At 38.7% G+C, this 26,344-nt stretch overlaps 1 protein-coding gene across 6 annotated transcripts in view; it reads left to right on the top strand.

Annotated features, from left to right (window-relative positions):
• The window catches only part of rasgrf2a (Ras protein-specific guanine nucleotide-releasing factor 2a), a 40,285-nt gene that overhangs the window by 5,814 nt on the left and 8,127 nt on the right, over positions 1-26,344 (top strand). For 2 of the 6 annotated variants that reach the window (XM_008423269.2, XM_008423271.2), the window contains exons 2-19: positions 5,871-5,977; positions 8,181-8,328; positions 8,598-8,687; positions 8,765-9,018; positions 12,162-12,241; positions 12,867-13,060; positions 13,601-13,710; positions 14,422-14,540; positions 14,622-14,785; positions 15,839-15,905; positions 16,241-16,377; positions 16,494-16,576; positions 18,833-19,081; positions 19,263-19,355; positions 19,833-20,341; positions 22,084-22,209; positions 22,960-23,049; positions 23,515-23,621. In XM_008423269.2, the coding sequence (XP_008421491.1) occupies positions 5,871-5,977; positions 8,181-8,328; positions 8,598-8,687; positions 8,765-9,018; positions 12,162-12,241; positions 12,867-13,060; positions 13,601-13,710; positions 14,422-14,540; positions 14,622-14,785; positions 15,839-15,905; positions 16,241-16,377; positions 16,494-16,576; positions 18,833-19,081; positions 19,263-19,355; positions 19,833-20,341; positions 22,084-22,209; positions 22,960-23,049; positions 23,515-23,621 (2,727 nt within the window). The remainder of the gene's footprint in view (positions 1-5,870; positions 5,978-8,180; positions 8,329-8,597; positions 8,688-8,764; positions 9,019-12,161; positions 12,242-12,866; positions 13,061-13,600; positions 13,711-14,421; positions 14,541-14,621; positions 14,786-15,838; positions 15,906-16,240; positions 16,378-16,493; positions 16,577-18,832; positions 19,082-19,262; positions 19,356-19,832; positions 20,342-22,083; positions 22,210-22,959; positions 23,050-23,514; positions 23,622-26,344) is intronic. The other 4 variants (XM_008423270.2, XM_008423273.2, XM_008423272.2 and 1 more) reach the window with 4 other exon arrangements.

Raw genomic sequence — 26,344 nt, 5'->3', positions numbered from 1 at the left:
TATATATATATATATAGTTGTCGGTTTTTAGCTCAAAGATGTGTAGCGCCTTGCTGTTCCAAAATCTGGACTTAAACCCTTAATCTAAACCTTAGCATTAATGTATTTATAAGCAATAACTGAGCCTGAACTATTTGACTATTATTCTCCTGATAATCAGGTGAAGCTCCGACTTGGTAATTTTGATCTAAATTACAAATGTTTTTATTGATTGTCTTCGCCAGTTATTCATAGCCAAACTGGACCTGTTGCTGTACAGCAGATCTGTAATGTCATCTGCAAACAATTACATCACAAAACTAAAGAAATGTTTAAGGGAGCAAACACCTTTCACCACTGTACACAAACAGGGCAACGCATTTCTCAGGGTGTTTTCCATTGTTCTTAAAATAAATTTGTAATCCCTTTAGTGGGATCAGTCTTGGCAGCCCTGGATCCTGTGCAGCACGTTCCAAGTCGAAGCATCAGGACAGGATCTTTTATTCCACCTTACCTTTGTACTCGCAAAGGGTACAATGATGGTTAAGTCAAGTCAAGTTCATTTATATGGCTAATTTAAGCAATCAAGCAATTCAACATGCTTTGCAAGGTAAAACATAACCTAATAATCAAACCTAATAAATAAAATAAAATAAAATATTTTTGTTTTTATTTTGAAGTGGCAAAATAAGAAGAAGTAGCAACCCAGATTAGAATTAATCTATGTTCCATTTCTTATTAATTGAAAGGCAACTCTAAACAAATGGGGTTTCACTGTTGATTTAGAGGAACTCGGTGTTTCAGCTGTTTTGCAGTTTTGTGGAAGTTTGTTCCAGATTTGTGGTGCATAGAAGTTGAATACTGCTTCTCCATGCTTGTTTTTGGTTCTGGTTTTCAGATCAGACCAGAACCAGAAGACCTGAGAGGTCTAGAAGATTGATACAACAACAGCAGATCTTTAATGTGTTGTGATTTATAAACTAACAGTATATTAAAGTCTATTCTCTCAGTGTAGGGATTTTAAAACTGGTGTTATGTGCTCTATCTTCCTGGTTTTAGTCAGAACTCCAGCAGTAGCGTTCTGGATCAGCTGCAGCTGGAGGATTGATTTTTTTAGTCAGACCTGTAAACACACCATTGCAGTAATGAATGTATTTCATGGATCAGTTTCTCTAGATCTTGCTGAGACATCAGTCCTTTAATCCTGGAAATGTTCTTCAGGTGACAGAAGGCCGACTTTGTAACTGTCTTTATGTGACTCTGAAGGATCAGGTCAGTGTCCATCACTATACCCAGATTTTGGGCCTTTTCACCAGTCTCCAGCTGTAATAACTGAAGCTGTGCTGACTCTAGATCGTTCCTGTTTTGGTCCAAAAATAAAACTTTCATTGTGTTTCTATTCAGCTGAAGAAAGTTGTGATAAACCCATTTGTTGATTTTAAGCGGCTGCAGAGGCCTGAGTGTTATTACCTTAACAACTATTTGGGCAAATGTGAGTTGGTCAGTTTGTGTCCATTTTGACACAAATGAGCATGTTTGAAAAAAATTTTTTGTCTGTATTGAACACACTGAAATATTGTTTATTTTGACATCTCTAATATCCACTTTTTGTACAATATCAATACGATACATTTTGATGCATAGAGACTATTGAGAATGTTTTGACATAGTTAGCTGATGACAGACTGTGTTCTTGAATTCGGGTGCTGATGAAGTTGTGTGACGTTTTGACCGGCAGGCTTTTTTACCTGAAGAAGAAAGACGTCTCAGTGAGTTGTTAAAAGTTGAAGAAGTCACCAGGAAGGCTGACTGCCTGGTAGATGAAGGCTGTGTTTTAACTCACATCGAAAAAGCTCATGTTACTGGAGTACAACACTGTGGTAGAAGATATTAGCCATTTACACCTTTACTGGGGTTTGCTGCTATGTTAAATAAAATCTTCTTTTTATTGATTTCGCTCTAACTGAAATCTTTGTTGAGCAAATTCTGGTTGTTTCAGAACAAAATAAACTTAACCTACATCTGTCACCTTGTTCTTTTTCCGCTAAATCTAACTGTGTAATTAAAAAGACAATTCCTGATTGTCAAAATAAAAAAAAATAGTCTCTTAAGAATCAGTAATTTTTTAAAATTGGATTTATAACACTGAATTTTTATCTTGTGCAATTAGATATTTTGCCAGCAAAATATTCGCCTACAAAACTGAATTGAAGAAATTAGCCTTCAAAATTTCACCCGGAAAAGATTCAAATGTAAATGTGGTGACCTTCTGGTGACCTGAGCCAAATGCTATCAGCAGTAGGTCAAGTTGAGCAGCTTTTAGTCAATAAAACTTTGCTCCAAACACACAGAAATGCTCAGGATACAAATCCATTGTTATACATTCAATATCTAAAAACATTTTATTCTATTAAGACTATTTTTTCCCTTTTTGTCTTATCATTGAGACATTCAAAATGATCTTTCATTCAGATTTAAAATATGTAAAGTGTACAGCAAACAGAATGATTAATAGATGTTAAAAATCACACTTTATTTGTTTTCAAAAATAACACTTAATTAGTTTTCTCTTTTTCACCCATTATAGACTTGAGACTTGACTTGAGCTCGAGTTGAAGGACTTGAGACTTTGTGTTACTTCTCAAAAACTTGGTTTGAACTTGTGAAAATGATTGAATGCAGTAAGTTTGATGTGGTTGCCCAACACCAATATTGAGATGAACTGTGGAGTTGGCATATTATTATGCGATGCATCAAATATGACCCAATGAGCTGCTTTGAAGGTGCAGACTGTTTGTGTTTTTGTGACTTGGCATGTGGAGCTGCTCTGTTCTGTGATGCGGCTCTGCTTCACTAAGAATAGCATCCTTGCTGACCCTTTTGCCTGCAGACACTTTCTGAATACCAAGCCAGCACAACCACATCTCACAGAGAAACCACTTCCACCGTGGCTACCTGTCCTAGTTGGAGCTTCCCTTTGACTGTGCAGTGTGTGGATCAGCCAGCCTGTGTTTCTCTGCAGTTCATGTTCAATCAAATGAAACCCCTAACCGTCCTCTTCTCTCTTCATCTAAAAATTCGGTACTGATTTGCAGCACATCAGCACCGACGTTTTAGCTACAATGCAGAAAGGTTTGAAAGCGGAGTGCAAATTTGAAATGCTGCAGACATTGCACTTGGCCTTTTTGTTTGTTTATGCATCAGTGCGTGGCTCACCCCGGGGTCTTAACATCGTCCTGAGAGTGCTCAATGTGTCTCCTTTGCTTGAAGTAAACAAACCTGTTTTTGTTTTTTTGTGCGGTTGCAAGATTTAGCACAGTAAGAGATGAGAGAACAAGTACGACCAGTGTAATGAAGGTCTTTGTTGCTTATTCTGGTACACTTAAAATTCTGATGTTTGAATAATTTAAATGAAAGAATTGCAAGGAGAAGTGGATTGAAATATTTTATTGTTAGTCTTTGAGTGTTAGGCAGCTTCTCAGCTGGTACTGATGATGACCTGTCCTCTTAATGAAACAAACTAATGGATAAAATATAAGTATTATTGTGACTACTCTTTGAAACTACTCTTCTACATGGTGCTCAAGTTAAAAGATTCCCCGCCCGAGGGCCTTAGCATCTTTTAGTCAAGTATTTTTGATGCTTTTATAGAAGTTTGTAAGTGTATATATGTATTTGGTTTCCCTCTGGTCTGTTAATGGGAGTGGATGGTAGACTATAAAAGGCAACATTCGGAAGGCTACTGCTGAGAGCCTAGGTGACCTGTGGATTTGATTGATCCACTTGTCTTTCTCCATCCATGTCATTGACTGAGAAACCTAAATTCGTAACTCAGCATGTGTTGTGTTGAATTGGTGAAAGAAAAGGCTGAACTAAAAGGCTCATACTAAACATTTCCAATACAAATACATTGACTTTTCCACACCATAGAAAGCACCACAAGTTTAAGTTAGTAACATTAAAAACAACCTTACGTTTTTAATTTATGCTGCATAAATTATTGGTTTGTGAAAGTAGTTGAGCAGCTCAGGACGGTGTGGGGATCTGATGAGTGTGCATTGATAATACCAGATCTTCTAAACCAAACACTGGCTGGAATGACATGCTCTGTCCAGGTCAGACTGATTTTTTTTTTTTCCTCTGAATGCAGGGCAAGTCAGCTTACAGTTCCCTTTCTCTGTCTGTCCGTCTCACTCATTGTTACCCTGCAGCTTAAAGCAGGCTTGTGGCTGGGGAAGCCGCATTAGCAATACAAGGAGCTGTACAAGCCTTGGTGGTTATGTAAACCCCCACCTCCTCTCTCCCCCAACCCCAACACACAAACAAGCCCTTAAGCCTCTCTGGTTTGTAGCCAGCACACGCCAGCAAATATCTTTCACCCGCTTATCGTTACATCATTACTACACTGGCCGTCTGTTTGTCTCTGAGGCAGCCCGAAACAAAATAAGCTACACTGTGGGCGTTGCGTTTTATGTTATTGTATTTCATTGCACATGATAAAATAAATGAATAATTAACTGAAAGCACATTGGTATATTTACTATACCTGGGCCTGCCACTATGACAAATTTTGCTAGTTATTGCGGTAAAAGATAATTATGTTGGTGTGAGACCATTTTCAAGTAATATAATGGTAATCGCATACTAATGCAAGAACACGTTCTCAAAGACCAATAAACTTTAAATTCTACTGAATATTTAACACTGGAACTAGAAGACATTTTAAATATCCAAAATAAATGAACAAAACAGAAACAACAAATAAAATGATGAAGTATCTGTAAACAAAATTGTCCTTCAAAAAAGGCCTGGTTGAGATCAAATCACCAGACTGAAGACTTTTATTATCCAGTTTAGGTTGAAAGAGAGAAAACAGAAAAACGATAAATCATTCAGGTGGAAATTATTGAACTAGACGTTTTTATTATTGCTTACTGCATCAGGCCTAACTATACAATTTTACATTCAGACCAAATAGTGAGGATAAAAAAATATTATTATTTTAAAGTCCTAAAGCCAGAAGCAAAACAAAAAAAAATTGATGACTTGTGTTTGCTTAGATTTTATTTCAAATTGTTGTTCTTGTGACGCCATTGGTTATAAAACAAGCTGGCTTCAAACTTGCAGTGAAGTAGTTTGGTATAAAAACATCTTAGATGTTTTGAAGACTAGAACATTCCAGCTCAGGCAGAAATTTTACTGATTTAAAACTTTACTGACTGTAAAATAATGTTTTAAGTGTTTCATTTCATAAATCCATTGGTCAGACTGTGGTTACATTAAGATTTTTACTTTACAAAAAAGTCCTCTAGATTTTGAGCCTGAAAAAGATCTGGAACCCAAATGTGTTGTTTTTAGTCCTTGTGTTTCTGTCTATTTTTTGTTGACATGTACCCATAAATTGACATCGATTTCCTTAATTTTGGGAGATCGCCGACTGGCCGATGCTTCCATGAGAAACCGATCTTATCCTCCTCAGGGAAGCTCTGAAAACCAGCCACTGCCCCTTCAGCTCTGCACTGAAAGACGGGTTATGTCATGTCTGTACTTATCTGTAGTCTTCCCAGTGGTGGAAACTTTGTCAGCTTTGTCACCAAATTTAGCAACTTTTCAGACAAAAAAATCAGCATCAGCCAAAATCAGAATCCGATGGTCAGTTGTTTTAAAGGTTGGTGATCGGCCAGGAAACTGTAATCAATCCACTGCTAGTTTTAATTTAACCTTCAGACTTTACTTTTATTCTATTGCCTTGTTACTTGTGCTTTGGCGTTCACTGTAATCATTTTTATAATTTAAATGTACTCGTTTTTATTACTATTGTCTGCCATTTTTTATCATGAAGATAAAGCTTTAATTAGTGGTTTTGATTGGTTTGTTTCTGTTGAACACAGCACTACTTCCTGGTCATTTTTGGTCATGAAGGTCAGAAACCTCTGGAGCTGCGGTCAGAGGACGAGTCGGACTGCAACGAGTGGGTGGAGTGCATCCAGCAGGCCAGGTACAAACAGACACGTTTCAATCACGTTTTTCTGTTGTTCATTTTCAGGTTAGAGGGAAAACTCTTCAGTATTGGACTTATGTCCCTCATTATTCATTTTATTGTATTCAGAGTCAAAGATAGGAAAATTATTACAAGGTCAGTTTCATGCTAAATTTCTAATAAATGTACAGTAGATGTCTGTGTAGGATATATTCAAAGCAAGCGGCAATGTTAAGGTCACATTGTGGTCTTAAGAAAATAATTAGTCAACACATAATGATTATCACAAAACGTACAGGAATATGTTCGTGGTGGGATATAAAGTCATTTTGCTTCTAAATCAGAAAAATATTTTCAGTCAGTAATGACTTAGCTCAGGACTTCTCCGAAAAATGGCTGCTGTGCCGCTGCAAACCGTGTCACCGTCTGAATCTGAATGTGTGTGTTGTGAGATTAATGACTGAGCGCTCACACAGAACATCAAATACCACAAGATCATGACCAGCATTTAAGGAGATTTAAACCGGCGGCACAGTTGATCTGTCGTGCACAATTGCACAGACGAGACGGGGGGTTTTCTAGCCTGAGCAGATCTTCTTAATGCAGAGTGATCAGCGGTCAATTTTGCCTTACAATGTGGTGTTTTCTGACCCTGTTCCGGGGGGAAAACTGTTGCCTCGCTTCAGCAATCCCTCACAGCTGTTAGTTTTGACCCCAAAAAAAGCAGCGCAGCATCGACGTCAGCACCACACATGAAATCTGTCAGGAGAATCCGACTACCTTTCTTTTTAAAATAATAACAGTGGGCCCATCCTATTGTTTGCTGAGGAAATGCAGCAGGTCTTAATAATGCATATTATAACTACTAAGACCTCTATCGAAGGATTTCTGATTCTTATTTACTCTTGGAAATCCTGTTGCTGATTGGCCACTAATTTGTACATCATTAATCCATAACTTTTTTAAAGTTGCTGTATGCAACTTTTACAAAAAATATGTTTTTTACATATGTTTTTAAAACTGTAACCATTTTGTGACAATACAATATGAGACAGATAATTTGTGAAAAGATCGATCCGCTCCACCTCCTGCCAGAGCTATTATTGCCGTCTGACAAAATGCAGCATTCCCGGTCAAAAACAACCAATCAGAGCTAGGAGGAGGGTCGTAACACTGTCAGGTTCGGGTGTCGCACCTAAAACCACTAATGGTGGAGAAACAAATTAACATTCCAGGAAAACTATTTATCCACCGTCAACCGTCGCCACGGCGTGATGACAAGGAGATCGTCCAACCTTAAACATTTCATCATATCTCAAAGACAAATAATCAAACAAATGATCAAAAGTGGAAACATGCAGTAAGCTGGTCAGGAATTAGAAGACATTTTGCTTGCTTTAATGCCCTCAGTAATGTTTCCACTGATTATTGAAAAAGAGTATGAATAGTTAAATAAAAATGTAATAAAAGTTCACTCAGAACAATTGATACTCGCTTCACTTTTTTGTTATCTTTTGGAAGATATTTGTTTTATTTCCTATCAGAAAACTAAATGCCAGGGTGAATGAAAAATATTTTTATATCTAAATCTGCCTGTATAATTTTGACCTTAGCTGTAAATACAACCAAAAGCATTCAGAATTAAGTGAAATTTTGCAAAGAAAAATAGGCAACCATTTCAGCTTAAGTGTGTAAAGCTGGAAGAGACATGCACTGAAAGACTAAATTGGAGCAACAGATAAAAGGTCAGGCTTAGTACAAAACACACACTTTTCAGATTATGATTTTAAAAATCTGCTGAGAAATAGATGAGCAGAGCAGTAAATTTGTCAAGCACCTTTCCTCATCAGTTAAAGCCTCTAAACATTGAGCGTTCAGTTTAAAGAGTCTCGTTAAATCAAATTCATCTTTGCGTCTCTATTTTTTGTGCTGGTGAAACACACTGGACACAGCTACCACATCCAGGCGAGCAAGTGTGTCTGGGTGCTCTGTGCTCGCAGCGGTTCACATTTAGGTCACTCTAGTGCTGTTTTACCTCGTCGATTACATCACACACTCGACCTCTATTTCCTCTCAGCGCTCTCTTTATGCCTCTCTTATATTTTAGCGACGGCAGTGAACACCTCAAACACCCTCCACCCCTCGTTTACCTGTTAGCGCGCCCATGTTTGTTCACCAGCACGTATCCGAAGCCCAACCCTTTCTACCTTCTGCCTTCCAGCTACTCTGACATCATGATCGAGCGCGAGATCCTGATGCAGAAGTACATCCACCTGGTCCAGATCCTGGAGACGGAGAAGATTGCAGCCAATCAGCTGCGCACTCAGCTGGAGGATCAGGACACGGAGATCGAGCGGCTCAAGGCCGAGGTACGCATGAGCGCCTCCACATCTGCGTGTGCATGCATACTTAAATGCACACTCGGACGCAACCCTCAGATGGAGCACATTTAGATCAACGCGTGCAAAAGCCCCCAGGCATGATGAAGAAGACACTTCTGTTGAATTAAAGCACAGCAGGGCTCCAAGGACTCCAGAATCCATTACTTCCCTATCTCGATGTTTATTTTTGTCCAAAGTTTCATGAATATTTGATACTTTGTACCAGCGCGCTCACATAGATGCTGTTGTCATGATAGATTGTGTTGTTGAACAAAGCCAAGGAGAGGATGCTGCCATTCCAGAGCAACCAAGAAGAGGAGGACCCGGACATCAAAAAGATTAAAAAGGTAAAAGCGTCGTCAAAGCGGCGACAACGGACGGAGAGCACGGGAGCCCATGACGGGGTTGTTGTGTGACCACGCAGGTGCAAAGCTTCATGCGTGGCTGGTTGTGCCGGAGGAAGTGGAAGATCATCGTCCAGGACTACATCTGCTCGCCTCACGCAGAGAGCATGAGGAAGAGGAACCAGATCGTGTTCAACATGGTGGAGTCAGAGACGGAGTACGTCCACCAGCTCTCCATTCTGGTCAACTGCTTTCTCAGGCCGCTGCGCATGGCCGCCAGCTCCAAGAAGCCTCCCATAAGCCATGATGACGTCAGCAGCATCTTCCTCAACAGGTAATGAATCCTCTTGATCTGTGTGAGAGGAAAATGTACACAAAACATTTACGTTTGCAGTGCCGGGTGTCAAAAAAGATCATCATACAAGTTTACAAAAGCATTCTCCCCCAGCAGAACTTTTCCATGTTTTGTCCCATTGCAACTGCAACCAACTTACTGGGATTTTATGTGATACACAAACACAAAATAGTGTAAAAAAAAAAAAAAAGGAAGGTATTCACTTTTTTTTTTTTTCAAATAAAAATCTAACAAGTTGCTGTGATACCTGTAAATAACATCCAAAGCAGCAGGTATCCTTAAAGGGGCAGTCTTAAGTAAAATATACTTTTTTTTACATTTACATCATGTTATAATGTTGTTCCATCACCAAAATCATTCCTGCAGAGTTGCTTTGATTCTTTCATGGATGCTTGAAAAAATCTTTAATGTCCCATGGTAACCATTCAGCTGCAAAGTACCTGATGGGATCTAGTTCCGCCTTCGATGACACCCCAAACCCTTCACCCCCCACCCAGCTCCTTCAGACTAGCCAGCAGCAATTAGCAAACACCTTGTGGAATGGTGCATCTGCTGAGCTCTTTATAGGAGATACTTCTCAAAGGTTATCCTCTGTTAAAAGGTTAACAGAGGAGCCATGTTGTGATGACTTCCTGAAGGTGGAGCTTCTAAATAAGCAGTTTTTAAAGAGACCAATTTCAAGGCAGTAAACTACGTCAGATTTCTTCTAAGTCATATTTCTTCTAAGTCATATTTCATATATTCATCATCTTTATAACAACTTGAGGTAAGATAGTTACTTGATTGTGCTATAAAATGATTCTGTGTGGATGGAAAACATAATACAGTTTGATGATATTCTGATCCGTCTATTCAGTGATATTATACGGTGACCAAAGCTCCATGTGTTCATGTGATTAAACAGAAACCTACACTGACTGGCCACTATAATAGGTACACATGTTCGATGCTTGTTAGCACAAATATCGTTCAGGCAATTATATTTTGGAAACTCAGTGCATTTAGGAGAGATGAAGTCGACTTCCCAAAGTTCAAACAGTTTTAAGCCTGAGACGAATGACAAGAAGAGATTTGATGCAAAGTAACATTTAACAAGTGCATACTGATAACTGATAAAATAATTGGTCAAATTAATCCCACTTTAGATTTTGTCTCGTCAAAAATTTCAAATAGATTTCACATCTTCAAACTGAGTATCCATCCTGAACTCTCCACCTGTGGGACAATAAAGTTTATTTCTAACATATGTGTTAGCATGTTGCCAACAGTAAGCTGTGAGTTCACTATGTTTTTTCCAGTTGAATTTGATCAGATGGTGTTTCACTGATGGGCCGGTGTGTTAGTAACAGACACTGAAGTGGGAGGAAATGTTTCTGCCTTTATCTTTTCTCGTTCTAATTCCCAGTGAATTTTCCCACAGATCATTTCTGACTCAGTTTGAGAGCTTTGATTGTTGCTGTTTCATCCCACAGAGGCGATCAGATGATTCACAGCTGCTCCGAAGTACCTGATTCTTTTGAAGGTGCACAGAGCAGAAATCTGTGCTTTGACATGCCAGTTTTAGTTTTAGTAAAATGATTTGCCAAATTTTGCTGCTCTGTTATAGAAACCTGAACAAACAGCCTCCTGATACTGAAGATCTCATTTTTAAGTTTCTGTCACCGTTTATGGATGGACTGGACCGAAAATGAGCTGTTTCTAATCTATAGATGATTTCTTTGCATTTCTAGACTCCTTTATAAATCCTCCCAGACAGCTAATTACTCAATTAAATGTTATAAATCAATGTAAAGGCATAAATACCATTTTCTCAAATTTTTATTTGGTTTGTAAGAAATTAAATATGTAAATAAACATGCTTGTGGATTATCTTTTGCATGGCTGAAACAATTAATTGGATTGTGATTAATCCGATTAATTAATCATGGGATTAATTAATCGTGGGAAAACCTTAAAATTTTCACTTTACATTCCCCTCTTCTGATTCTAGGAAATCACTTTAAAAGAACATTTTAATCCACTGATTTAATGTGAAACCAGAATATCCTCTCACGGAGAGGAGCAGCAAAGCTTCGTCATCAGCCCGATTCAAGACGGTCCCGCAGTCTACGTCCACTCCAAACTGTTGTGGAAATTTTCCTTTAACAAAGAGTTAGGGAAACCATTTTCAAGGACCAGAGAAAGAATATATTCTTAATCAGTATTTATTTGAAGTCTCTGCTTACTGAACTCAGTCAGGAGAAAGAGCCTGGAGCAGAACACAGCTTACACTTTTATAGACAGAAGTTCATTCCCATCGCAGTTTGATCATCTACTTGGTTACATAACAGACAGCAAGCACACGTCTTCTTTCACTAGGAGCCACGAGAGATCAAGAAACAATTCAATGACTTGTTTAATTAATCGGCTTAATTGTGATTAATCTGATTAATAATTAGTTTAATTATTGATTAATTGTTAACTGGAGTATTTAGACTTTTAAAAAGGCAATTTACTGAAAGAACAACACAGTCAGAGCTGCAATTAAGACAAAACTAAACCAAAAATATATACATTTAGCATTAAAGGTAAAATAAATCTTATTTGTTTGTAATGTTCTCCCCAGAGCTCGTGTCAGAGTTTTACCTTCACCAGGTACAAATTCAGTAAAAAAAAAAAAAAAAATCTATTAAGCATCTTTAGGTATCCCATTATTAATCAGTTAATCAATTAAGAAAGGACTGAACTTTTCACACAATGTATTTTTTAGCTGCAGATTCATCCTTTGCTACAAGTGATCAAGCTTACACTAAAGTAATAGAATGTTATTGAATTTTAAGCAATAAAGTGTCTAGTTTTCTATTTAGAAATGGAATTGAATTATTTGTTTATCTGCATGTTTTATGTATTTCTAATCTTGTATAAAATAAGTTTGAGTGGCTAAACAACAAATCTGCAGAACGTGCCTATTTTTTTACCTGATCGATCAAATAATCATTAGAATAATTGACATCGCTAAAATGATTGTTAGCTGCTGGTCTTTTGTAGAGTGCACGTCTTAAAACACAACTCACAGTGTCTGTATTTTATTTTGTCTCCTGAGTGAAAAGAGAAGCATCCTCAGATTAGTTCTCTGTGTGCAGTGAGACCATCATGTTTCTGCACGAGATCTTCCACCAGGGCCTGAAGGCTCGCATCGCCAACTGGCCGACGTTGGTTCTGGGTGAGTACTGATTCATTCAGTGGTCAGACTTAAATACTTCAAACTGTAGACTGTACCAACTCTCAGATCCCAGCTCCTAACATGAAAAACATCAACAAAAATGTAATCTATATCTTCATAAGTAATGCTTCTGTAATAAGAAGAAATATAGATTATTGTCAAATTATGATGATGCAGTTTATGGGTGGATTTTGTGTTTGATGAAAGTTATTGTCTTTACAGTGCAATTTCACTTTTCAGTCGCTAAACAGATAATTCATTCCAGGAAAGTAATTTCCAAACAAATAATTGAATTACAAATGAGTTATTTACAGTTACATACATTCAAAACAGGCCTAAAAAACTTAATATTCTCAATATTTCTTATGAATTTATTTCTAATCTTTAATGTTTACATCTATATTTTAGGATCTTTGCTGCTGTTTTGTGTTAATTGTTTTATTGATTGTAGCACTTTAAATGTAAATATGTGATAAATAAAATGTATTATTATTATTATTATTATTACATAGAGTGACTGTAATATAACCACATCAAAAACATAGATGATTATCTGTAGATGTCTGAAGTAGAAGCTGTAGTTTTTTGATACGTCAGTGTGAGTCGCTGTGCATTTTCCTCCCAGCTGACCTGTTCGACATCCTGCTGCCCATGCTCAACATTTACCAGGAGTTTGTGCGGAACCACCAGTACAGCCTGCAGGTTCTGGCCAACTGCAAGCAGAACCGAGACTTTGACAAGCTGCTCAAACAGTACGAATCCAACGCCGGCTGTGAGGGCCGCATGCTGGAAACCTTCCTCACTTACCCCATGTTCCAGGTACCAAATGCTAATTATGCAATAAACTGCTTTGTTTTCAAGGTCCAGGTTTAGTTCCAGTGGCCATATGGTAACTACGATCACAACATACCATTTCATCAGCTTCAAATGTAGATTGTAATAAAGATGAATGGAAAATCAGAAGGCTTTTATTTTGAGTACGTTTGAAAAACTTCAATTGATTCAAACAATGTTTCAGCTTTTAGCTTGAGACTGAGCAAACTAATGCAGCTGGGCTGCTGCAGCCATTTATCTAAAAGTCTGAATATCTAGATTTCTACATATTCCATGATGTAAAATATCACTACAAGCTATTTAGATTTGTGTTTAAAAAGACTTGGAGCGTGTAAAACTTTACAGCCTAATAAATCATTTATAGACAGATGAGCTCTTGGTAGAATGTGTTGTTAAAATTAAAGCAATTCTGTCACAAACTACAAAAAAATTTGAATTTTCATCCCACATTCTAATCATACATCCATGTCTTAGTATTCAATATCTCAATGTTTTCTTTATGACACATATTTTTTTAAATGCTAGATTCCTCGATACATCATCACCCTCCATGAGCTGCTGGCGCACACACCTCATGAGCATGTGGAGCGCAAGAGCCTGGAGTTCGCCAAATCCAAACTGGAAGAGTTGTCAAAGTGAGTATGGGACTGTGGAAAAAAAAATGAAAATGAGGATTCAGTGACACTGAATTTTACCCTACAGTGGACACTGAATATCGTTTTTCTGTATGTGCATACTAAACAGACCGGAACAGATTAATTTGGTTGCATGTTGGTTCTTATTGAGAAACTCGAAAAATGCACTGCAGTGAAAGCTGCACAAATATTTAATTGTCATATTTTCATATTTATTGATGCTGTCATAGACTCAACAGTAGATAAAATATCATAAAAAATTATTTTTAGAGGTTTTTTAAACATCATTAATATTCATTTACACCGTTATGATGAATTACATGTTTTTTAGAAATACAATAAATCTATCTCCATTATAGATTCAGTTTTTTTTTTATTTTTCTCACTCATTCTTATGGAATAATTACACAGAATTTTCACAAAAGAATGATACTTAAGGTAAAAGTAATATTTAGATAAATATTTCTTGCCATTATGTTGTTTTTTTTGTCATAATTTAAAATCTAAACATAGAAGTTCATTTGTAGTTCGATGATGGAAATTTATCAGAAATGATAAGTCTCCTTAACAAATTTCATTCAGCTGAATTGAGAGTAAAACCGGCTGTTTGGGTCATACGGGTCACAGACCCCTGAACTAGTCTGGTACACAGCGACACACACACACACACACACACACACACACACTGACCTCTGCTCCCTGTGTTTTCAGAATGATGCATGACGAGGTGAGCGACACGGAGAACATCAGGAAAAATCTGGCCATTGAAAGGATGATCGTTGAAGGCTGCGACATTTTGTTAGACACCAGCCAGACCTTCGTCAGACAAGGTGGCCTTCCTGCTTTCTCAGCTTTCGTTCAGGCGTCACACCTTCCTGCACTCTTTCACGACTTCTCTCCTCCACGATCAGGTTCTCTCATCCAGCTGCCGTCCAGCAGTGAACGGGGCATGCTCAGTAAGGTGCGTCTGGGTTCGCTCTCACTGAGGAAGGAAGGAGAGCGGCAGTGTTTCCTGTTCACCAAGCACTTCCTCATCTGTACACGGACCTCTGGAGGGAAGCTGCACCTGCTGAAGGTAAAACGTCTCTCTGTCTACAATCTGAGTGTTTTCAAGTTCAACAGTTTCTACACAGACTCTAGAGTTACAGGTTTTGCAAAAATGACAGGCCTGTGAAGACATACACTGCGTTTCCATTCACCATAAAATTGCGTAAAGTGAAATTATGAAAATAAATTAGCTTAATGGAAACATGGCATTTAAAATATATTTTTTTAAATCATTGTTTCGAATAAAAATGATGAGACTGCTTTCTGCTTTTTGACCGTGTCGAAGTAGGTGTGTGTTGCAGAACTGCAATGGAAACACCTTTTTCTCATCACATGAGTCACATGATCAGCAGCTGGATGTTTCAAATGGCAGAAACAAAATGGATTGTTTCAGTTTTTTTCAGACATTGTTCAGAGCTCTCACAGCATCAGTTGTGTGTCATTTCAACATGTTGAGTCCATAACTCTTCTGTAAAATCACTGATTACATTTTCTCCAAAATGCTGCATAAGTAGCCGCTCCTGAGTAGGCAGGGCTTGTTGCTCAAACTCCTGAATAAGATGCTGACGTCTTCTCTGATTGGCTAATAGATGATGAGCTGTAGCATCATGGCTGAATTGTGAATATATCTCATGTAACTGTTTACTTCTGCTGCTGCCATGACTTTAATCACTTGAATGGAAACAATTGCAAAAATTGTGCCTTTTCGACATTAGCAGAATATAGACAAAAATTTGTGTAATGGAAATGCGACAAATCCTGCTCTGCATTTTACAAATCTGAAAACTTAAGACATTCAATTTCTCCTGTTAATCTTAAATTTATCTTAATACAGTTTTGGTCAGATTAAATCTGTTCAGGACATATCCCTCTACACTAGGGGATAAGTGATATAAACAATATATTTGTATTTGACCTTGAAAGTACAACTAGATCTACAAAATTCCCTCATAATTATGACAGAAAATATTTGTTCTGGCATAAAAATAAAGTATTTCCATTGAGTCTAGATTTGTGTCTAATATCTTTCACTAGTAAGGCTTTAATTTAATATTTAATTTGTTATTTTTCTTTCTAACAGCAGGGAGGAACTCTGTCTCTGATTGAGTGCACTCTGATTGAGGAACTAGATGCCAGTGATGAAGACTGTGAGTATCTTGCGGCAGTCTTTACTAATTATTCAAATTAATTTAAGTGGTTACCTAACCACTGAATGCCAGATTTCTACAAAGAAAACTTTGCGGAATTCAACAGTGAAAAAAGTTTGGTGGAAGAAGGACTGTAAGAAACACTAACTAGAAAAAACGACAAATATCAATGAGAAACTTCATAGGTACGATAGAAAATATGTTTTTTTTTTTTGTTTTTTTTTACAATTTTGATTAAATCCAACAAAGCCATTTAGGCAGCTTACAGATCAATACAAGGTTAATCCCAGCTCAGCTGAGCAGAATGAAATTTTTTTTTTCCTGTTGCGTTTCAGACAATGCTGCAGGTCAAGGCTTCAGTCACCTGGAGTTTAAAATTGTGGTGGAGCCCCCTGATGGTCAGAGCTTCTCCGTTGTTCTCCTGGCTCCTTCCCGCCAGGAGAAAGCTGCCTGGACCAGCGACATCAGCCAGGTACAGACCGACTCAGAGGAACTCAGAGCTGCCATGGTGGACTTCAGCTGGTAAAAGAAGCTTTTACCCTTGCTTTTCTTTTGTGTGTGTCTGTGTGTGATTTCTTTCCACTTCAGTGCATCGATAACATCCGCTGTAACGGCCTGATGACCAGCGTGTTTGAGGAGAACTCTAAAGTTTCTGTGCCCCACATGATCAAGTGAGGAAATGATCTCATTCTGACTGTGCTAAAGTCTTACATTTGACAGATTTACGGATCTCACAGTAACACATCATGGTGCATTGATTACGTCAATGAGAAGAAAATTTTAAACAATGAAGTTGAATAATTTTCCAACGCTCTGGGCTGAGTGATATAGACTTACAGCTTTATCATGATATTTTGTGGTACTGTAGTGAAAACAATAAAAGTGACTATAAGAATTATTTATTACTTCCTTTTTAGGTAAATGTTTGAGTATGACTGTGTGTCACAGAAAGTATAGCCCCACAAACACAAATACTGCTCTAGAAAAACATTCCCACTTTTTCTTTAGGAAACCAGTCACATAAAAAAAAATATTATTTGTATCACTAAACTGCACACAGTAACTACATTTAATCATATTTTCAAATGTATTTATACTTATTAATATTCTTGTTGAACAAATATTGAAGAAAATTAACAATACAGACAGTTTTCTTTAACATTATGAATTGGAATGTATCAAATAATAAATCAAAATTCATATCATGATCAGTGGTGGAGAAAGTACTCAAAAAATTTACTTAAGTAAAAGTACAAATACACAGACAAAAATGTACTCAAGTAAAAGTAAAACTATCACATTAACATTTGTACTTAAGTAAAAGTAAAAAAGTACTGGCTTTTAAAAACACTTAAGTATTAAAAGTAAAAGTACTTGCTGAATGCATTACCTAATCCCTAATACAATATCATTAAGTGAACCGATCTATTTAATTTTATTACACTAGAAATGTGCCATTTTAATGAACAATACCACAGATAAAGCATTTTGTGTTTACTCTGTAACATAGTTTAGACTTAGATATGTGATTCTATGCATCATAATTTCAGGGATGGAAACATCTTGTCTCCTGTCCTAACATAGCATGAACTTCACTTATTTTTTGCCACTAGTGGCATTTATTTTTAAAGAAATCCAACAAATAGGGGATGGAAAGAAGGTGGGTGGGGGAGGACAGGCAACCGAGGAGCCAGCAGAGTTGTAGTCAAGACCACCTACCCAAGACCAACTCAAGACCAGCACCCCGCACTACGTGACACACAAAAAATAAGTTTTACCTATCAAAATTGTTTCTCAAATTGATCTGAAAAATCCACATTCCTATAAAACACCTAGATATTAAATACTTAGAGCGGAAATAAATTTAATCAGTAAAGATCCATCCAGAAGAATCGGATCGTTCCTGAATGTCATATCGCTATATTGCACTTTGGTACCAGCGTTGTCCCATATTTGCGACACCTCAGTCAACACCTCCACACAATTCAGCGCATGAGTGACAACTTTTTTTCATGGCARATGCAACATGTGTCTCTGTACAGCTAGCTTTGCTAGCATCACGTCCACATAACTTACCTTTCTTTAAGCTTTCCTTCCAAGTGACGCTAAAAGTTGGACGAAGTCCCACCGTCTGTGAAAGCGAAGCGCTGCTGATTTTACATGACGCCATATTTATGATTTATGCAGCGCTATTATAATACTGACGATTAGACAGACATCTCCTCCCGCTCAGAGGAAACTACTGCGCATGTCTGGAGCTCCGCATGCGATTAAAGGTGGAGACGATGGGTGACAACAGACACTAAGTCACGTTATTGCTTGGATTTTACGGCGCCACCTTAAGTGCCTGAACTTCACATTTTAACGGAMAAAAAKCKCAATGCGACTTGGATGTAACGAGTAACGCGACACTTTTGTAGAAATGTAGTGAAGTAAAAAGTACAGATACTTACTGTAAAATGTAGTGGAGTAAAAGTAGAAAGTATCCATTATTAAATCTACTTAAGTAAAGTACAGATACACGAAAATTGTACTTAAGTACTTACTTCCCACCACTGATCATGATAAGAGTTATGATAAAAATTTATCATGATAAATGATAAACCATATGATAAATGACCACTTTTACATATTCCTTCAACTTTTTCACATTTTGTCATTTTGAATTATTTGATACACCAAAACAAAGTGCTGAATATTCATGAAGTTAAAGTAAAATAATACATGGTTTTCAGATGTTTTATGAGTAAAAATGTCTTTCTCTCTTTAAGACAAATTTATGATTTCTGAGCTGTTTATTCTAAATCAGTGCCTGATAATAAAACAGATGAATTGTCCAAACTGGATAATAAGAAATAATCTGTCCTAGTTTTGTCCTCTATAAAAGACACAAGGATTTAAGTCAAATTTGTTGTTTTTCCTCCAAGGTCCGACGCCAGGCTGCATAAAGACGACGTCGACATTTGCTTCAGCAAGACACTCAACTCCTGCAAAGTCCCTCAGATCAGATACGCCAGTGTGGAGCGGCTGCTGGAACGCCTCACTGACCTGCGCTTCCTCTCCATCGATTTTCTCAACACCTTCCTCCACACGTACCGGATCTTCACCACGGCCACCGTGGTCATCGACAAACTGGCCGACATCTATAAGAAACCCTTCACCTCCATTCCTGTGAGGTATTCAGGACTCTAAAACACTGAGGATGCTCCTCCCACTGACCCCAGACTCCATCCTGTTCATCCATCCTCACTGTGTCTCTGTCCTCCTCACGCCTAACACTTCATCCTGTCATTCACTCCATCTTTTCTTCTTCACTTCCCCCTCCGTCATCTTCCTCACACTGCTGCCCCGCCTCAGGATCGAGCAGCACTCATACGACCGTCTGTCCATCATGTCTCTCTGTCCCGACTACAGTCTCAAGATCACACAGCTGGCTTTGGACCAGTCCAAGTAAATACCATCAGTAGGCTTTGGGGGAGTGATTTGGGTAACACTTTATCTGAAGGGGTGTGCATAAAACTGACATGACGACGCTGTCATAAACATGAAGGAGTGTTCATCAGTATTTATGAATGTTGTCATTATGGTAAATAATGACGCTTTAAATACAAAGTTAATGCTTTTAACGCCACTTTGAACTAAAAGTGTCAACTTTGCATCATTTGGTGAATAATGACACATTTCATGCTAAGTTGATACTTTTATAGCAGATTTGCATTAAAAGTGTCATTATTTACTGAATGCCATTTCATGACTACAGTGTTAAACATCTATGCAACACCTTCATGTTCAGTACCGCTCATGTTGTGTCATGTTTATGACAGAGTCATCATGTCAGTCTAAAGCACACTCTTTCAGATGAAGTGTTGCCATGATTCGTGGTTCTCCTGGTCAGAGCTGTGGACTGACCGCTCTGGTTTCTTTCAGGTCTCTGGAGCTTTTCTTCGCCACCAACCAGGGCTCCTGGGGATCCGACCCGCTGAACAACAAATCCCCCAGACTCTGCCGCAAGTTCTCCTCCCCGCCTCCCATCTCCATCCCGTCCCGCACCTCCTCCCCAGTGCACTGCCGCAAGCTGTCCCTGAGCTCGCCGGTGGGCGTGAAGGTCGGGGCGTTGGACCTGTCCACCACCCCGCCGCTGTCCGCGGCCAACTCCCCCACCTCTAGCCACAGCCCCTCCATCTCCTCTCCTCCACCCGGCTCCAACCGGCTGCCGTTCGGCTTCTCGTCACCCCCGCCCACCGCCACGCGTTCCCCCAGTCTCCCGCAGGCCTCCGGGGTGTCTTCGCCGCCTCCCGCCTCCACCAGGGCCCCGCTGGACCTCAGCCGGGGCCCCAGCTCCCCAGAGCTGAGTCCGGCCGCGGGGGACGACGTCAGTGGAGAGCTGCCACGCATCGACGCCTTCTGTGGGAAGCTGAGGCGCAGCATCCGCAGAGGTAGGGAGACACTACCAGTTAGCGCTCACACTCCTCGGCTCTTCCACACGACGGCTTTACATGCGTCGAATATTTGTGACTGCTGCTATAGATGCTGCTTTAAGCTGCTGGCAGACTGTGTTCCTATAAACAGCCTGGAATATAATCTAAGTTTTTACCAGGCCTGTGGAGAAAAGTGTGAGAAATAGAAAATAAAAGAAGGGAAAAGTTTTTTATGTCCAGACTTCTGGTCTTCTAGAAGTTGAGAGTTTTCTCCTTCATTTCGTATCTCATGGTTTAATATTTATGTCCATCAAACCCTCCATCCATCCCTCTGTTTTCCAATATTTCCCGTCATCAGATTCTTTTTCACTCCTTTCATTCAATCCTTCAATTGATTGATTTCTTTTGTGTCCATTTGTCCTTTTTTGCTCATTTGATTCTCCTGGTTCCTATCTTCCATTTTTTTGTTTTGTTCTCTTTTTCCTCATTTCCTCCTTTGCTTCCATGTTTCTTTCCTCCCTCTGGATTCTTGACATAAACAATGTGAAGGATGTTCATAATTCATTTGCAGCTAATTAGTCCAGACGTTGACTTGTCTTTTATTGTGTTCTAGCAAAGACATAAATGGGTCAGTATTTCTCTTTCAGAGGAATAATCGGGCCTGTAGATGAACATGTCTGCAGTCCGAAGGATGATCACTTGAAAAACAGGAGCAGAGAACCAGACCAAAAAAAGAGAGGAGAGAGAAAACATGAAAAGACAGGAACCTGTTAGAGAAAGAGGAGAGAACGATGACATGTACCGTATTTTCCGCACTATAAGGCAGACTTAAAAACCTTCAATTTCCTCAAAAGCCGACAGTGCATCTTATAATCCGGTCTTATATATGGACCAATATTGAGCCACAACAGGTCTAGCAACTACGGTAAGCAGCTGGCGACTTCATTTTCCCCGTAGAAGAAGAAGCGCGCGGTGCATGCTGGGATAGTTGTCAGAACGCTGGTTTGTTAATAAAGTTTGACCCACCTATCCATAGACATGAATACCGACCGTCTAAAATCAGGTCGTCTGCAGGTCATTTAGCACCACGTTCTCCACCAACATGCTGTGCGTGATCGGAGATGGGTCACCATCGTCCGGCCACGCCCCGGCCCAGTCGCGGAAGCTTCTCCTCACCGACCGGAGTCATTCTTTATGTCAACAAAGTGGCTTTAGATATTCATCCGGGGTGCTTCGACTAGGTTTACCAAGGGACCAGCCCCTATACATTTAAAGCTGGGGGATCAGGGGAAGAGAGACAGAGACTGCAGCGGCAGCAGCAGCGCGTCGGTTGGTCTGTGTTACCCATAAAGCAGTTGGGCACAATTTTGCAACACCAAAACCGTGAGTGAAACAATGACTGGGGCAGACTACTATATAAAGTACTCGGGGACCCTTGTGCCATATATGTTCAATACAAGATGGGTGGCAACCATAGCGTCTATTCTATGCACCTTATAATGCGGTGCGCCTTATATATGAAAAAAGTTTTAAAATAGGCCATTCATTGAAGGTGCGGCTTATAGTCCGGTGCGCCTTATAGTGCGGAAAATACGGTAATGGCTGACATCTCAAATAGCAACTTATTACCTGAGAGTTCACAAAAACATTTTTAGATCATGTTAAATAATCATCCTTGTAAACTCATATATAGATACTATATATATAACATGGAAATCACCTGGACTCATACTGGATGTTTGACCTTTTCTCCCCCACAGCTGTTCTGGAGTCAGTATCCCTGGACAAGTTCATTCCTGAGTCACCATCCAGCACCGAGCCGGGGGACCTGTCCCCCTGCCGCTCCCCATCCACACCCAGACACCTCCGCTACAGACAGTCTGGAGGTAATAAAACTACATGAGTGCACCGCACTGCACTGCACTGCACTGCACTGCCGTATTACATTTACAGCTGTTAACAAAGATCTAGATGTGATAAAGAACTGTAAAACCATTTTCACGTCACATTTATTCTGCACAAGTAAAGTGAAAAACAACAAAATTTGCAAAACGGACACAAAAACTTATTGTTTAGAATTTGCCTAAGAACCATTTTATGTCTATCTATCTTGTTTAGCTGGATGCTAACAGTATCATAAAAGGAGATGATAATTTTTGCCTTCTCTACTTTGCAAAAGCTTCTTTTTTTATTTTTGCATTTGCTCTGATTCTATAGCTACGATTTCATTACAAATGTGTAATGAAACTTTATTGATAATCCACTAACGTCGAAAAAGCACAATTTTGCAATTGTGGTGTTTCCATTTAATAGGAAACAAAACTAAAATCACATGTGAATACGTTTGTTCACACAATAAATCAATTAAAGACATGTCTTGCCATCATCCCCCAACCACTTCCTGTCATGTTCTTTGTCATTTCCACCAGTAGTAACATCTGCCTGTTGATCTCATGATTAGTGCGGTGGAAGAAAAGTGTTTCTATTGCAGTTTGGAACAACATATAATGTTGATTGAGATTTGTACCGCTTAATACAATGAGATCTGTTGTCCTTCTGAACAGTGGTTTCTGCACTTTTAAGAGCCGCTGGAGCAGATTTAACATTAAGGTTTTACTGTTTCTGGTTGCTTGTAGTAACAGCCGGGGAGAGCTCTCGCTGCACCATGTCACCAGCGTCGGCGTTCGCCATCGCCACGGCGGCCGCAGGGCACAGCAGCTCGCAGGGTGAGCACGTCCAGTCCTGAAGGTCACAGCGGATGTAGCAGAGGGAGGGAGCTCCGCTTGTGGTGTTCATTGGATTATGTGTCGGGGAGCAGCTAAAAGGACAACAGAGCGTAATTTAAAGATAACAGGAAGGAAGTGGCCGCCTGTGTAGGAGATTTCTAATGAGCTAATAAGCCTTTATTGTTTTAAAAGCACATTTGTTTTTAAAATCGATGGCTTTGAAGCCTGAAGCAAGCTGCAATGAAAAAAGAAATACGAACAGAACATAATTTACTTCCTTTATTATAGTAATTACTTTAAAAATCTCACATTTAGACAAATGTAGTGATATGTTTTTAGAGTTTTCTTCAATATGTGTGTCTGGATTGAAATCATTTTCACAGAACCAAAGAACAATGTTCACAAAGAAGGTGTTTGCTAACCAAATCTGAATTTTTATTTTTTTATTTTTTGTTGCTTTTCTAGGTTTTAGTAACTCTGAGAAAACATGTGATAAGGAATTCATCATCCGCAGAGCTGCTACCAACAGAGTCCTCAATGTGCTGCGGCACTGGGTCTCTAAACACTCCCAGGTGAGTCAAAGAGGAAACACTTTCCATATCCACAGTTTGTTTCAATCAGTCAGACTTTAGTAATGTATGTATCCTAGCAAAAACATACTTAACAAGATAACCTCTGGTTTGTTTTTGGGGGATTTTCCTTGTATCAGAGTTAGTCAAACCTGCATTTGTTTGAGTTAGCACTAGAAGACTAGGATGATTTTAGTTTCATCCTATTTGGATGAAACTAAACTGCCCAAACACTGGTTAATGTAGTTTTCGACTCATTCAGATTAGTTTGAACTGTATTATTGTAACACCAAAATATGTAATAAAACATGAAATAACTCAAAGAATGCTGTAGTAATATTGTACTCTGTATGAATATGTAGGCTGTGCTTGAACACCAAGGTTAGTTTTGGAGAGGACACCAAATAAGCTCTAATTTGGTCCTGTTAGTCTTGAGATTAGCTTAAGACCAACTTGAGAACAACAAGTTCACAGCACAGGGCAGAAGTGAAGATAAATATTATTTTTGATAAAATGATGCTTCCATAAATAATAACCTTTGGACAATTGATTCTTAATCTATTTATCAGCTATCACAATGATGGATCTTAGTTAGTATTTTGGGATAGCAAGAAGGTGGCTTTAGAGTGTGTTTACCCTCCCAAGATGGTGACTTTTACAGACCAACAGAATCTGGTGTTTTGCTGTTTCAGTCAATCTATTTAACTTAAGCACCATAAATAACAACATTAAAATTATGAGAAGAAGGGATTTTGTAAACTAGCTTACAAAGAGGTGAATCAATAATGGCTACATTTAGCTTAACTAGCATTTAGCTTTTGAGAAAATAAATATTTAGCATATTTTTAAGAATAATTCTGTGCAGCTTGATGAAAAGAGAGGAAAGGAAAATTCCAGTAAAACACAGTAAAATCACGCGTGATTAAAATGACTCTTTATAACCTTATAAAACACTGTTCATGCCACAGGCCAACCAGCCTGGTTGTGCCGAGGCAGTTTGAAGGATTAGCACAGTGAAACAGATAATCAAACAATATTGAAATTGTTTTACCTAAGCTGCCAGACACAACCTCTTACTTTTGTCTTGTTAAGGTTTCCACAGAACAAGGAAAGCTGTGGTGTGTCCTCAGTGAAAAAAACAGAGAATGGGTAAAGGGGAGTATTTGCCGTGCTTGTGGGGAAAAGGCGGTTAGCTACTCGGCTAGCGGCTAAAGGAGAGCTGGCACATCCATAATAAAATGCTATTAACTTTGGACTTCCATCTCATTCACATTTTCAAACAGCAAATTATGTTGTGGAAAGATATAAAAGGCAAAATGGACTGAATTAAACTGCAAACATCTTAATTCTACCTTGTTTGCCAATGTGGCAAAACAATGGTAGGTTACCATGGCTGCAATTATGCCTCACGTCCCTCAGTGCTTTTCACATACAGCTGAAAGAGACAGCCCCCCTTTGAGGAACACGTCTAAAAAAGCTGCTGGTTGCTTTCGCTCTCGCTGCGTCTCTTCTTCCGTCGTTGCTCTCCGTGACAGAGGTGCTCTTTGCACTGCGTGCCCTTCCCACCATGGATGCACGCAGAAAGGTCAGCCTCATCCCCAGGGAGCTTCAGAGAACTATCATTTTTGTCTAAGATTATATAAGGGGTTATTTTTGTAGCTGGATGTTGCCTGGAAAAGTAAACTTGTTTGGGTCGGCTGAGAAAAACAGCTCTTGATTTAGGAGGGCGAGGTATTTTTGACCTTCCACAGTCAAATTATTAAAGTGAATGGAAAAATATATGAATTTGGTTTGGTTTCTAACACTATATTGATGAGTTAAATGTGAAGCTCTTCTAGTGTTGAGGTGTCCAAATTGGTTAATTGCAACTAACAAAGTTGTACTAACATCAAGTCTTGTTACATTTATGATGTGTCACTTTTGATGTCCACCATTTTGAGTACTGAGGATGTAAGTGAGATGAAAGATGTAAGACTCTCGGTGTGCAACTGAGTCAGGACAAAGCAACGATTGCCATGATATCAATCAATCATGTAGCGCACTTCAGCAACAATGCCGTTCAAAGTGCTTTACATTGTGAAAACCTAAAAAAAAAAAAATCATAAACACAACAGCTGTGGAAAAACAATAACAAACATTACATTTTCTAAAATGTAATGTCATTTTGATTGTTAAAGTCATCGATACTCATCAAATATTTTATTCAATTCTCCATTTATGATGATTCAAAAGCATCTCTAAACAGGTGGCTTTTAAAGGAACTCAGTGTTTCAGCTGTTTTGCAGTTTTCTGGAAGTTTGTCCATGATCTAGTCAGTGAGAATGCATTCCATGCATTCTCACTTATAGTGTTTCTGTTTTTCTTTATCTTTATCAGTGAGAATGCATTCCATGCATTCTCACTTATAGTGTTTCTGTTTTTCTTTATCAGTGAGAATGCATTCCATGCATTCTCACTTATAGTGTTTCTGTTTTTCTTTATCTTTATTATTATTCTGTCTTCCGTACGTTTTTTGTCGCTTAACTACTCTCACTACGTTTCACTAATTGTACTAATTTATATATCAAAACGTTCAGCTCCTTCAGGAGAATGGTGCTATGACTTTTGGTAAACTTCACTATTGCACTTTTTGAAATAATTGCACTTTTGTGCAAATATTTTCCCCATAGAAATGAATGGTGGAATTGGGCAAACACTCTTGCTAATGACCTAATTATTGTATTCAG

The sequence above is a fragment of the Poecilia reticulata genome, linkage group LG12 (assembly GCF_000633615.1).
Source record: "Poecilia reticulata strain Guanapo linkage group LG12, Guppy_female_1.0+MT, whole genome shotgun sequence".
NCBI lineage: Eukaryota > Metazoa > Chordata > Actinopteri > Cyprinodontiformes > Poeciliidae > Poecilia > Poecilia reticulata.
Note: the sequence above shows the minus strand (reverse complement) of the source record. Positions and strands in the feature narration are given on the sequence as shown.